The sequence below is a fragment of the Taudactylus pleione genome, unplaced genomic scaffold (genome assembly GCF_031769625.1).
Source record: "Taudactylus pleione unplaced genomic scaffold, aTauple2 ptg000108l, whole genome shotgun sequence".
In the NCBI taxonomy this organism is placed as follows: Eukaryota; Metazoa; Chordata; class Amphibia; order Anura; family Myobatrachidae; genus Taudactylus; species Taudactylus pleione.
In genome coordinates, this window is record NW_028284510.1 from 2,727,786 (window position 1) to 2,742,511 (window position 14,726).

Genomic DNA, 14,726 nt, shown 5'->3' on the forward strand with positions numbered 1-14,726 from the left:
GCTGGCTGGGCTGTGTAGTGTAGTGTAGTGTAGTGCAGTGTAGTGTTGTGCTGTGCTGTGCTGCGCTGTGCTGCGCTGTGCTGCGCTGTGCTGCTGTTGTCCATAGGGGCTGTGTCCACTACTTCAAAGTCCATAGGGGCTGGCTGGACTGTGTTGTGCAGCCAGTTGTCCATAGGGGCTATGTCAACTCCAAAGTCCTGTGCAGTGTCCCAGTCCTAAAGGGGTGCTGTAGTGTTGTCCAGGGGGTGCTCTGTCCGTCAGGGGTGCTCCCCCCAAGTGCAAAAAAAATTATATTTTTTCTGTGTTTGTGAATTGTGTGCACTGTGGCTGCACGTGCATCAACAAAGGAGCAGCGCCAAGCGTGCGCCTGTGTCCCATAAGTAAAAGGCTGGCTGGCTTGTCCGTTAAAGGGTGCTGTAACCCCCAAAGGGCACTCCAAACAAAATAAAAAAATATATTTTTTTGTGTTTGAGAATTGTGTGCGCAGTAGCCGCACGTGCATCAACAAAGTAGTGCCAAGCGTGTGCCTGTGTCCCATAAATAAAGGGCCGGCTGGATTGACTGCTAAAGGGTGCTGTAACCCCCAAAGGGCACTCCAAACAAAATAAAAATATATTTTCTGTGTTTGTGAATTGTGTGGGCTGTAGCTGCACGTGCATCAACAAAGGAGCAGCGCCAAGCGTGCGCCTGTGTCCCATAAGTAAAAGGCCGGCTGGCTCATTTCTTAAGGGTGGTGTAACCCACAAAGTGCACTAGTCTCCAACAAAAATAAAAAATTGTTTTCTGTGTTTGTGTGCGCCTTAGCCGCACGTATATATCAATATAACATAAATGGAGGACCAAACTTTCTCCGATAAAAATAAAATAGGGAAAGATCAAGAACCACTTCCTCCTAGTGCTGAAGCTGCTGCCACTAGTCATGACATAGACGATAACATGCCATCAACGTCGTCTGCCAAGGCCGATGCCCAATGTCATAGTAGAGGGCACATACAATCCCAAATGACAAAGTTCAGGAAAATGACCTTGAAAAAAACATTTAAATCATCTGAAGAGAAACGTAAACTTGCCAATATGCCATTTACGACACGGAGTGGCAAGGAATGGCTAAGGTCTTTCCCTATGTTCATGACTAGTGGTTCAGCTTCACATGACGATGGAAGCCCTCCTCCCACTAAAAAAATAAAATGAGATAAGTTGGCAAAAGCACAGTGAAGAACTGTGCGCTCTAAGAAGATATCACAAATCCCCAAGGAGAGTCCAAGTGTGGTGGTGGTTGCGATGCCTGACCTTCCCAGCACTGGACGGGAAGAGGTGGCTCTTTCCACCATTTGCACGCCCCCTGCAAGTGCTGAAAGGAGCACCCACAGTCCACTTGCTGATATGCAAATTGAAGATGTCACTGTTGAAGTACAACAGGATGAGGATACTGGTGTAGCTGGCGCTGAGAAGGAAGTTGGCGAGGAGGATTCTGATGGTGATGTGGTTTGTTTAAATCAGGCTCCGGGGGAGACAGTTGTTGTCCGTGGGATGAAAAAGCCCATCACGGTCATGCCTGGGCAGAAGACCAAACATTCCACCTCTTTGGTCAGGCAATATTTCTATCCAAATATGGACAACAACTGTCTTGCCATATGTACCATATGTAAAGGTGAAATAAGTAGGGTTAGGGATGTTAACCACCTAGGAACATCCTCCCTTATATGGCACCTGCAGCGCGTTCATAAAAAGTTACTGTCAAGTTCAGAAACTTTGGCTAAGACCGTAAGCAGTCCAGGGACACCTAAATCCCTTTGTCCTGTTGTATCCAAGTGCCTGCAAACCACACCGTCAACTCCCTCCTCGTCAATTTCCTCCTTAGTCAGGATCGGAAGTAGTCCTGCAGGCCATGTCACTGGAATGACTGACTCTCCTATCCGGGACTCCTCCGGAGGATCCTGCATTGCTATGCCTCCTGCTGCCGCTGCTTCTGTTGCTGCTGCTGGGAGTCATTCATCATCCCAGAGAGGAAGTAGGAACACCACTACTTTTACTAAACAATTGACCCTCCAACAGTCCTTAGCTAGGAGGATGAAGTACGACAGCAGTCATCCTGAAGCAAAACGTATAACTGAGGCCTTGACTGCTATGATGGTGTTAGACGTGCGTCCGGTATCCGCCATTAGTGCAGTGGGATTTAGACAATTGATGGAGTTAGTGTACCCCCGGTTCCAAATCCCGTCTAGATTCCACTTCACTAGGCAGGCGATACCGAGACTGTACAGAAACGTCAGAAAAAGTGTCCTCAGTGTCCTGAAAAATGCCGTTGTACCCAATGTCCACTTAACCACGGATATGTGGACAAGTCGAACAGGGCAGACTAAGGACTATATGACTGTGACAGCCCACTGGGTAGATGTATCACCTTATGCAGCAACAGCAGCAGCGTCACCAGTAGCAGCATCTCAGAAACGCCAGCTCGTTCCAAGGCAGGCTATGCTATGTATCACTGGTTTCAGTAAGAGGCACACCGCCGACAACCTCTTAGAGAAACTGAGGGAAATAATCGCCCAGTGGCTTACCCCACTTAGACTCTCCTGGGGATTTGTGATATCTGACAACGCCACCAATATTGTGCGGGCATTACATCTGGGCAAATTCCAGCATGTCCCATGTTTTGCTCACACAATAAACTTGGTGGTGCAGAATTTTCTGAAAAGCGACAGGGGCGTGCAGGAGACGCTTTGGGTGGCCCGAAAAATTTCTGGCCACGTTCGCCATTCAGTGACTGCATGCCAAAGACTGGAGCACCAGCAAACACTCTTGAACCTGCCCCGCCATCACCTGAAGCAAGAGGTTGTGACACGGTGGAACTCAACCCTCTATATGCTTCAGAGGATGGAGGAGCATCAAAAGGCCATTCAAGCCTATACATCCACCTATGACATAGGCAAAGGAGGGGGTATGTACCTGACTCAAGCGCAGTGGAGAATGATTTCCGTGTTGTGCAAGGTTCTCCAGCCCTTCGAACTTGCCACACGTGAAGTCAGTTCAGACACTGCCAGCTTGAGTCAGGTCATTCCCCTCATCAGTCTTTTGCAGAAGCAGCTGGAGAAAATGAAGGAGGAGCTAAGATGGAGCGATTCCACTCGGCATGTGGGACTTGTGGATGAAGCCCTTCATTTGCTTTGCCAGGGTTCCAGGGTGGTCAATCTGTTGAAATCAGACCACTACATTTTGGCCACCGTGCTCGATCCTAGGTGTAAAGCCTATGTGGTGTCTCTCTTTCCAGCTGACACAAGCCTGCAGAGGTGCAAAGACCTGCTGGTGAAAACACTGTCAGCTGAAGCGGAACGTGACACGTCAACAGCTCCTTCTTCATTTTCTCCCGCAACTGGGGCTGCCAGGAAAAAACTTAGGTATCCTAAGCAAACTGCTGGCGGTGATGCAGGGCAGGCTGGACCAAGTTTGGACATCTGGTCTGGACTGAAGGACCTGGCAACAATTTCTGACATGTCTACTGTCACTGCATATGTTACTGTCACCATTGACAGAATGGTGGAGGATTACATCGGTGACAGCATCCAAGTAGGCATGTCAGATAGTCCGTACCTGTACTGGCAGGAAAAAGAGGCAATTTGGAGGCCCCTGTACAAACTGGCTCTGTGGCGGTCGGGTGCCCCCCCCTAGCATCGTACAATCCTGCTACTCAGCCCGCCCTAAAATTGTGTACTTTTTACAGTCTGTTTCTGCTTTCCAGTGTATAAGGGCAGGAAGGACATATACTGTAAGCAGGAGAGGGCCCAGATGAGGCAGCTCACTCTTTGTGCTAGTGATACATGACCCATTATAATGCAGATGGGGTGTGTGTACTTCACATAGTGGGTGGGGACAGAACTGTGTATGGTACATTAATATGACCTTATACAAATGGGCCTGACCATGTTGTGTACTGTGTGCAATAATGCAGGTAACCATGTATTCAAGTGTTTGTGCCTATCAGTGTATAATATCTCTAAAGCCTGATATGTTACTTATAGGATTCATATGACATATGTAGGGATGTTGTAATGTGTGTTAAGTATGCAGGGGGGAGACATCCCCCCTCCCACTGGAATGTTAAGTATACAGGTATCTGTGTATGCCTGCTGATATCCCCCCCCCATAGGAAGTTACAGAGCTGATACCCCCATAGCCCCCCTGTCTTTAAGCTCTAGGCAGGAAGCTATAGTCAGCTGGATGGCATGTGACATCACAAATGACTATGAGGGGTTAACAGTGACTGATTCTATAGCCCCAGGGGAGCCAGCCCTCTTATCAACCTGATTAAGTTCCTTTGTACCAAAGGGGCCATTGCAAGATGGGCTGGCACCGATATCCACAGGGGGGAGGCAGGGAATGATGTAATCAGTAACTGCTCAGTACCCAGCCCCTGCGTTCAAACCAACCAATACTAGGGATCAGGGGTGGCACCTAACCGTGGGAACATCAGAGGTTTTATAATGGCAGGTGAAGGCTTTCTGAGGGAGTTCTGCCCTGAGACCTGAGGGGAGAGGAGCCCTAGCTTACGTAGCAGGATCCAGGCTGGGTAGGAGTCAGGAGACTCTGCCCAAGCATACGCTCCCACCGAAGCAGTCCCGTGGCGTGGGACTGGTGTGCCCGCTGACGCGGGGTGACTGGTCTGCACGCCCTGCTCCTGCTGAGCAGAGGACGATCAGGCCAAACCGGCCGGGAACAGCAAGTCAGGGACGGAGGAGCCATTTCCTGGAGAAGTGTGGAGCCTCACAGCAGTCGCGCACAAGCGTTGTTCACCCAGCCCAGGCGGGTAAGTCAGAGTAACTGTCCACTGTTCTAACACTAATGGGACCTCTGCTGTAGGGACATGTGTCTGGGTTCCCCAAGGTTTTAGCTAATACTACTGGCATTTCTGTATATATTGTATATAGTTGTAGTTGCTGTTTTTACAAGTAGAAGTAGTGATATGTAAAATAAAGGTATCGTTATACCTTTGCTATTGTGTCATTTCCTGTGCGATCTAAGGGGACTCATAAAAGGACCCGGGGTACTGTGCGGAGCTATTTACAGTTGCCTTTCTCAAGGCGACGAGGGTCAGTATTCGAAAATAATGCACACATAAACCCGGGATCCTCACAGGCTCTATTTTACCTGAGTTGCCCCCCTCCAGTGTGTACTCCGAAAGAGTGTTTAGTGCAGCCGGGAACCTTGTCAGCGAAAGGCATAGGTGGTTGCTTCCACAAAATGTGGAGAAGATGATGTTCATAAAAATGAATTATCAACTCTTCCAGGGAGACCAGCCTCCAGAATGTACAGAGAGACCTGTGGTGGTGGATTCCAGCGGGGATGTGTTAATACTCTGTGAGGATGTACACAACACTGAAGAGGGTGAGGAATCGGTGGATGAGGAGGATGAGGACGACATCTTGCCTTCGTAGAGCCAGTTTGTGCAGGGACAGATTAATTGCCAGCTTGTTTTGCGGGGGCCCAAATGAACCAATCATTTCAGCCACAGTCGTGTGGCAGACCCTGGCGCTGAAATGATTGGTTTGTTAAAGTGTGCATGTACTGTTTATACAACATAAGGGTGGGTGGGAGGGCCCAAGGACAATTCCATCTTGCACCTCTGTTTTTTCTTTGCATTTGCATTATGCACAGTTTGGGGCCTAGTTTTTCAAACTGTCATCCTATCTGCCACTGCAGTGCCACTCCTAGATGGGCCACGTGTTTGTGCCGCCCACTCGTATCGCTTAGCATAGTCATCCAGCTACCTCGGTGCAACCTTTTGGACATAAAAACACTATTGTGAGGTGTGAGGTGTTCAGAATAGACTGGAAATGAGTGGAAATTAAGGTTATTGAGGTTAATAATAGCATTGGAGCAAAAAAAACCACAAATTCTGTGATTTTAGCTGTTTTTATGGTTTTTAAAAAAAAAAATACAGATCCAAAACACAAAACTCAGAACCCAAAACACGGAAGGGTGGTTTTGGCAAAACCAATCCAGATCCAAAACACGAAGAAAGATCCAGATCCAAAACCAAAACACGAAAAGTGGACGGTGCACACCCCTAATATATATATGTGTATCTATAGCTATCTATCTATCGATCTTTATATATATATATATATATATATATATATATACACATTCAAAGTAATAGGACCTGGTGCTTTTCATCTATTCAATTTTGATTGATAAGACACACAGTAGTACACTTCTTTTGTTATCTTATCCACTCTGATCCCTTTTGCTTGCAGACTGTGACGCAGAGGAGCTGTACTGCTCTGCACACAGCACGTTTCTCCTCCTCAGACAATCCTCCATGTGCCCCCTCTTCCCTGCAGCCTTTGCGGTGGCTGGCCACTCACTGAAAGCCTGCAAAGTCTCAGGATACAACCACGCATTCTATTGGACGGCAGCGCTCTGCGGCACTGTCTGTATGATGGCAGTCAGTGCAGTGGCTGCTAGTGTAAGCTGGTGCGCTGCGGATTGGGTGACGGGTGGCAGGGGGCTATCTCAGAGAGGGAGGCCCGGGGGAACTTGCTCCCAGAGTACCCCCTTTATCCGGCCCTGCGGCTGGGTGATAAGTGACTTAGTAGTCACTCATTTTATTATGCTGTAGTGGCGGGGGGCCCGGCCGGGGAGACAGCACTGCCTGCAGGCGGCCGCAACATAATGGTAGGAGCGGGCCCACTGGCTGTCAGTTGCCACTGTCTTCCATTGTGGGCCAGGGAGGTAGTGGCAGGCAGGCAGAAGGGCGGGCCCCGCAAAGTGTCCGGGCCCAGGACTAAAGTCCCGGCAGTCCCCCCCTGATGGCGGCCCTGCCTTTGGTACCTTAGCCCAAAAGAGTAAAAATAAAAAATAAAATAACACATAAATACAAATTGAAAATTTGCAAAAACACCCGTAACCTCATTTATCATTTTCTTATAATTCAAAATACAAAAGCATCTGCGCTACAACCTGGCGTAAATTTCTTCTAAAGCAGATAGACAGCACCAGGTTACACAGGAATAATGTTTACCAGTCATAGGAGTATATTTACTAATGTGAGGGTTTTTAGAGGTGGAGTTGTAGAATCTGATTGGTGCTTTGAGCAAAAACTCCATTTCTAAAAACCCGCACTTTTGTAAATATACCCCATAATGTTTGTGCAGCACAGAAGAAGCTTATAAGGGGATGCACAAATGCAAGTTAGTCTACCCCATTTTGGAGCCATCCAGCCCTTTGCTGGATAACATTGAGGCTTTTCTCAGTGGTGCTTTCTGTTGTAAAAATGATTATTCCCATACTCCAGACATTCATAAGTGGCCAGTGAGGGACAGTATGTCATGTGTCGCAGTATGCTCAGCAAAGTTGCTTCACCGATTCAAATCTTGGAGCAGTTACTTTGACAAATTTACCCAGTGTTATGGATCCAGGGTATTTGTAGTGGTTGTCTACAGGTGTAGAGGATAGAATGGAAATGGATGGAGAGTTCTAAGCACTAGTGCAGTGGCAGGTGGTGTTCCTGACATAGAGCTCCAGCCTCTGATGCTAAAAAAGGAGATGTACCTGGTATCTATGCTAGGTGATTGGACTCTATTTCCTGTGTTAATACTGCACCTGGCTACTGTGTTTCTCTGCTGGATCTCTTCACTTGCTAAACTCACTTGCTTCTGCTCATTCCTAGCCTGGCTGCAGGATTACCAGTTTAATAGACCTCTGCACTTGCTAAACTGACTTTTGTCTTAAACTTCACATGTTTACTTATAATCTGTGTAACTTGTTAAACAGTATTGTTGCTGTTTGACCTCATCTGACCTCTAGATTACATTAATATACAGGTGTCCATCTGGCTCACCTCACTGAAGTTTCTCCTCCTGTCCAGGCTCCACTGCACCACTGTGGGTAGGGAGAGGAGACAGGTGAGAGGATTCACGGGGAAGACACCGGCTGGGACATATATCAGCAGTGGGGGGCAGGGATCACAATTGTGAAAGAGGGTCTGAAGTTATAGACTGAAGCGGGGTCGGTGAGGGGGGAGTACAGTTGATGGTGGCTAAATAAATGTTAAAGACACATGTGCAGATTGAGGAAGTCCTTATGGACACCTCAGCTGCCGGGGAAAATGATCACAATTCCAAAGAGCTGACTCCTCAAAAAGAGCAGCTTTCTGGATGTGATACTTTAGCCAATGAGGCATAATCAATGCCTCCAAAAGGTTGTTTAAACTTGCAGTGAGTTTAAATTGTAATTATCACTAGTGATAATTATGTAATGATGAATAGACCCCTATCTGTGGTATTGTTTTGCAACAAATGACTTTTTTTGGCTACAGATGACTTTTTTACTTCTGGGTCAGACTTTGGCCAATATAGACCTCTATCAGTTAGCAATGTGATCTTCTCCAAGTGGATTCACACTTCTGCAATTTGCATCCCACCTTCCTGGAATACAAAGTGGAAATTGTTATTCATCCTGATCGATGGGCACTTCCCGCCAATGGAGAGACTAGCCAGGAGCTTATCTGCTTATCTGTGAGCAACATTTTTGTATACAATACAGGTATGAGCATTGCCTGATCCATTGTTTATAGTATGTGTCCAGTTATTTGTTTATTGAGTGATGAGGTTACGCCACACCACTGAAAGTCCAAAGAGCCATTTTGCAAACAGAAGCAGGTGCAGCCTGAAGATCCAGAAGAAGGTATGTGTCTACAGGTTGGAGGCAGAAGGAAGTGGAGGCAGGAGCTGGAGAGACATTGCAAGGATGGATGGAGAGAAACTGGGGGGCTGGAGAGACAGAAGGGAGCTAGCTGGAGCTGGGGAAACACTAGCGGGATGGAGAGAAACTGGGGGCTGGAGCAAGCTGGAGCCACTGGGGAGGAAGTAGGGGTGGGCACCACTGGGCATCTGGCATGGATGTACACCCCTGCAAACAAGCATCCCAGCAGCAATAATAATACAGAATGGGGGTATGTATAATGGGATGGGAAAAGGCAGGGATGTTGTGGGAAATGGTTGAATGAGATCACATATCAAACATTGAAATCCTTCTCTCTGGGGGAGCTCCACGAGGGGAAATGCAGCTGATCACGGGGAGGTCGCATCAGGCACTTATCATCAGGCCGAACTCTCTTGCCACATAATGCAACAAATCGCAGGTTCGTGAAGAGGATGGGGTCAAGAAGATGCAGTTCTCTGAGAATTGCATCACGGCGCCCCCTCCCCACCTATTTTCCTTGGAATAGGGTCAGATTTGGGACAGTGATCAACTCTTCCGGGAGACCGAAAGAATAGGCAAGTATCACATATAGGTACGGATAAATGCTATACAGAAATTCTTATCATTTTGCTATTATTGCTACTTCCTACACAATATATTTTTACCCAAGGTACTCTCACGTCTGACACCAGTGCAGTAACAAATCAACCAATATACTTGCTTCAAACATGTAAGGTAAAGGTAAAGTAGATAGAGATAAAGTACCAACCAATCAGCTCCTAAATGTACATTTTAAAGTGACAGTTAGGAGCTGATTGGTTGGTACTTTAATTCTCTCCACTTTGTCTCTCTCCAAGGCTTAGTACATACTGTATACACCAAATTATCTTAATGTATTTAATTAATAGAAATTAGGTTCACAATGAAGACACAAGTTGGTACATATGCTTTATTGAATGTGTTCTCCCTTTTTATAAACTTGTACTGTACAGTACTTTATTTTATTAAAACAATTTTACAGAACTTGTATTGGCAATATTAGAGGAATATCCAGTGGTAATGAAAACTGGTGTACTCTCCAATCATGATCATATACAGTATTAGAACATAAATAATTCATTTTAATGTATTACATTTTTCTCTGTAATTTTACACAAGTGGAAAAATATTCTAATAACACATCTAACTTTAAACAGGAGAACATACTTCATATAATCTGCATTTGTTATCATTGCAGTGCATACAAATCATGTCTGGTTTAGACATTAGCTGTGTACATACTATGGCCCTCATTCAGAGGCGGTCGCAAGAAGCGATCGCTCTCTCTGAATGAGGGCGGGCGCTTCTTTTTTTTCTGTGTGGCCTCCTGGTCGCTAGCTAAGCTGTGGGTTACCATCCACAGGTTTAGCGACCGACCAGGGTGATGGTCGTGATGGTCAAGACCATCGCGACCATCGGGGCTTGCGACGACATGCTAAGGTTGGGTCTCGGCAGCCGCAAGCCCCAGGGAGCTTCCTGCTCTGATCGAGCAGGAAACTCCCCACTGACATCACTGCAGATGTCAGTGCGGCCGCCCACAAAACGGCAAGCATTCCGTCAGGAACGCCTCCGTTTGTGTAACCACCACCCTGCCCCGCCTACAAAACGGGGCGGGCTGTCGATCAACATCAACAGCCGCCCCTTTTTTTAGTGAGCTCCGGAACGAGAGAGTTTCTCTCTCACTCCGGGGCTTGTGCACGCGCAGTGCGGCTGCTGCATATGCGCAGGACCAAAAGATCGAGTCCGTTGTGAGCGCTCAGCGCTTGCGACCGACTCTGAATGAGGTCCTGTATGATATATCTTATGATATATTGTTCTGACACAAATCAGAACGATATATCATACTCACTATATAGTGTTTACACCTGCTCTGTTATTCCCAATGGTGCTTCACAGCAGATGGGATGATGCATTGAACAATGTAGTGCTGTTACATGCAGCATGTAGCAACATTATTGTGCCGTGGAACTCCGGATCATGCAGTGTGTATGGTACGTGCAATGTTTAGTTACATCGTTCAAGGCATCGCTGGGTCGAACTATCGTTCAGGTGTGTAAAGATTTTTGAGTTGCAAGAGTAAAAATATTAAAAGTAGAAACTGATTTAGAGTTTTGAGGGAGCAGTAATATAGCCCAAAGTACAGGGTAAACATGGAGCAAGTATAATATGTAACATATATAATAACCTAAAGTGACTTCAAATTATGCAAATAAAAGTAGCATTTTCAGTACACCATGCTTTTATTTACTACAAATTCTGCACCCAGGAACAAAATTGCACCTATTGCACCTCTTAATATAATGGGGCTAATTTTAAGTTACACACAAAGTGGCTGTAGTTGCAGCAGATCATTTTACTACTCTATGCTTTATATGAGTATCCGTTCAACTAATGCTGGGTGTGTGCATGTGCAAGCAGAAGCCTGCGTTATCACACCTGCTGCCACAATCGTTATCATTAGTACCTGCACATGCACCAGCCCCATGCTAGGTGAGAGTGATAAGTTAGAGACAAGCTTCCCTTCCCCATACACATGACTCAAAATCACACAGAGCATCTTATTAATGCCCACGACACACCCACATCACACCCACGACACCCATGTCACTCCCAAGACACTCCCACGTCACTCCCAAGACACCCCTATGTCACAACCATAACACGCCCATGCCACGCTCAATCCACGCACATGACACTCCCAAACCATGCCCATGACACTCCTACTTCACAGCCACAATGCTCCCATGTCACAACCACGTCACTCCCACGTCACTCCTATGGGTCAGAGTGGTTCTGTGCAATCAATATTTCTACCGCTCACTTCCTGCCTCAAAATGCCCTATTTTATGGTAAAACAGATCCTGCCAAGCTGCTCCCAACTCTGAATTGCACGGGCATATGTAAAAATGCATAAAGTTGCTTCTGCACATGCTCTGTATGCAAAAACTCACCTTTTGTCTTTGCTAAGAGCCCCATTGTGCAATTAGCATCATGGGAAACTAAATATTTACTGTGGCACAAATCACACTTATTTTCTCTGATTGTCTGTGAGTGGGCTTCCTCTGTTGTTAGCGTATTACACTGAACAACCTGCATAGATATAACCATGAAGGGGCCTGTATGGCCACATAGAGGCTGATTCTGTGTTGGTTGCTGAGTGGCTGTACTTGCGGGTAAACACAGAAGCTCGATTTACTACCTTAGTAGAGTTTCCATACTGCGAGCATCCGTGCGACTTTCAGTGGGCAGCCGTTCCGCCTACTGTGTTTCTTTCAGTAGAAGCAATCATCATTATTCTGTAAGTAACTGCACTTGCACCTGCACCTGCACCACGCTAGGTGCACTAGATTCACTTAAACCAGGGGCGTATCTTTAATGCACACCCTGCACCCATACTTACCTTTCCAAAGTCCCACATCGGCTGCAGAGACACTACACAGAATGCCTGGAAAATGGCCGCAGCGGCCACTTTCCTGGCTTTCTGCCTATGTGCAGTAGGGAAAACTCTGGGAAAATGGCTGCTGCCCCATTTTCCCGGTGTCCTGCGCATGTGCAGTAGACTCCAGGTGCAGTTTGGTGCCCAGAGTCTAATGAACCTGTCAGTAAACTGCGGCCACCGGAGAGAGAGGAGGTGGCCCCGGATGGTGAGCGAACATGGGCACCCTCCACTCTGAATATGCCCCTGACTGAAACAGTCTTCCCTTCTCCATTTGCATTACTTAAGCTGGCCACACATCTAAAGATTATCTGTCCAACCAGCCAACTAGTTGATTGGTTGGAATGAAAATCTGGTAACCTATGGGAGTAACTGATGATCAGCAATTTGCTCCCAAACACCGGAAAATGGACAAAAACTGTTGTTTGAACAAATTGTTTAGATCAAACATTTAACAAACTTGTCTGACGTCCATTTTCATCTGTTTTCTGGCATTTAGGAGCAAATTGCTGATCATCATTTACTCCCATACATTACCAGATTTTTATTCCAACCAATCAACTAGTTGGATGGTTGGACAGATAATCTTTAGATGTGTGGCCAGCTTTAGAATAGCACGGGACATACCTCTACAGTTCAGTGTGATCACATCGTTAAAGCCCAGTTTCTGCCCCAAAACTCCCATTTCACAAAAAAATAGATCCGGCAGTGTTGTGTCTGACTCACAATAGGAATGAGATATGCAAAAATACGTACAGTAAGGTCACATCTTTGCATGCTAAAACATTTGCTTCCTTGCACAGAGATGCATCTGATTCATAGACAATCCCATAGAGTGGTATGTACATGCAACCATGCAGAATAATTTGTACTAAGCCATATGGAACATTTTTTTAAGAATATCATCATTTGAATGTTCTCCTTCCAAAAATATTTATACATGTGATGATTCCACATTTACAGATAGAGGTGTGGCGGCAGCATTGTCCAAACAATTAAGGTTGGACCGTTCATTAAAAGCATTTTCCAACATGGCTGGTAAGGACTTTATAAAGTTTTTCTTAAAATCATGGGAAAAGAAAACGTAGAGCAAGGGGTTGATACAGCTGCTGAAATAAGCCAAGCAGACCGAGATTTCTGTAATGACAATATCTATTAGCCGGTATTTTACATTTAGAGTTATTAATGGCCACATGTTGTATGGAAACCAGCAGATGAAGAAGCACCCTATGACAGCAGTGATAACTTGGAATGGTCTGTGAGACCTATTTGATTTCCTTATTGCTCTTATCTTGAATAAAACCAGGACATATGATATTAGGATGATAGCAAATGGGAATCCAAACATGCAAATACTTCTGGTGATAAACATTGACTTTTTCTCTTTACCCTGGTTAATTACATTAGCATCCACATATTTGGGATAACACTCAGTGACACCATCAAGCCCATGGTTAAACACCAGATGGGGGATACTAGTTAGTAGGCACAACAACCAGACCAGTACAGCTATGATGGTGGCTAACCTGGGTGTCCTGTGTAATTTGGTCCAAATCGGCCAAAAAACGCAGACACATCGGTCAATGCTGATGACGGCCATGAAATAGACACTGCACAACATGTTTATGAAGAGAATCGTTACACCAGCCTTACATAGGAAGTGATCATAAGGAATATACCAATACACAGCCCACTCAGAAATACGCAAAGGGAGAGAAATACAAGTGACAAAGTCAGCAATAGCCAAATTTAGGAACCACACGGCGTTGACTGTCTTCATCTTGAATCCGGCAATCCAGATGACTAAGCCATTCCCAATTGATCCCAAAATTAAAGTTACGCTGTACCATATGATGGACATTGCCCTTGTAAAATTTCTTACAGTGTTGGTGTCTTCGTGATAATCCCAATAGTCATCCTTGGTATTGTCTTCTTTACTGTACCAGTTGTCTCCAGTGTTATTCCTACAAAAATAGTGGACTAGTTTACTCAACAGTGTGATGCTCAAACTCTTCAACTTGGAATTTGCTTTAATTACTATAAATGAACAAGTAAATGTTTGAGATTTTGCTGTGTAGCTGTAATATGACAAAATATTGGCTTAAGCATAACATGAATCTAAGCTAAACCAGCTCCTTTCCTCATATTCAGCATAAGGAGACTAATGACTGTCGTTTACCCTCTAGAAGCCTAATTCTGAGTCGGATGCGGCAGAGGCCGTCCTCGCATCTTTTGCCAAATTGCCGCAGTCGCATCTGTGTCATTATGCTAATGCCGCTGCAAAGCCCTTTCCAGGTGTACATCTATACGTCCAAATATGCAAGAACTGATACGCCAACTCGCAACATCTACTGTATAGATGCTGTAATTTCTTCTGGTGCGTCCACTGTCAGTCGCACTATGGAAGCTAGCACCAGACTTATGCAGGTGCACCTTCTCTGCCTATGTAAGGCCTCTTATGTGAGCTTTGCATCTCTATATGTAACTGTTTCAGTGACACTGACACCTGCAACACTCCTATAAGATATAACATCTCTGTGCATCTTAT

General features: G+C 45.7%; 1 protein-coding gene across 1 annotated transcript; it reads right to left on the reverse strand.

Moving 5' to 3' along the window:
* Positions 1-13,112: 13,112 nt before the first annotated feature.
* LOC148525444 (N-formyl peptide receptor 3-like) lies at positions 13,113-14,039 on the reverse strand. The gene has a single exon (XM_088470965.1). It carries the CDS (start codon positions 14,037-14,039, stop codon positions 13,113-13,115), a length of 927 nt encoding a protein of 308 aa, XP_088327091.1.
* Positions 14,040-14,726: the final 687 nt, after the last annotated feature.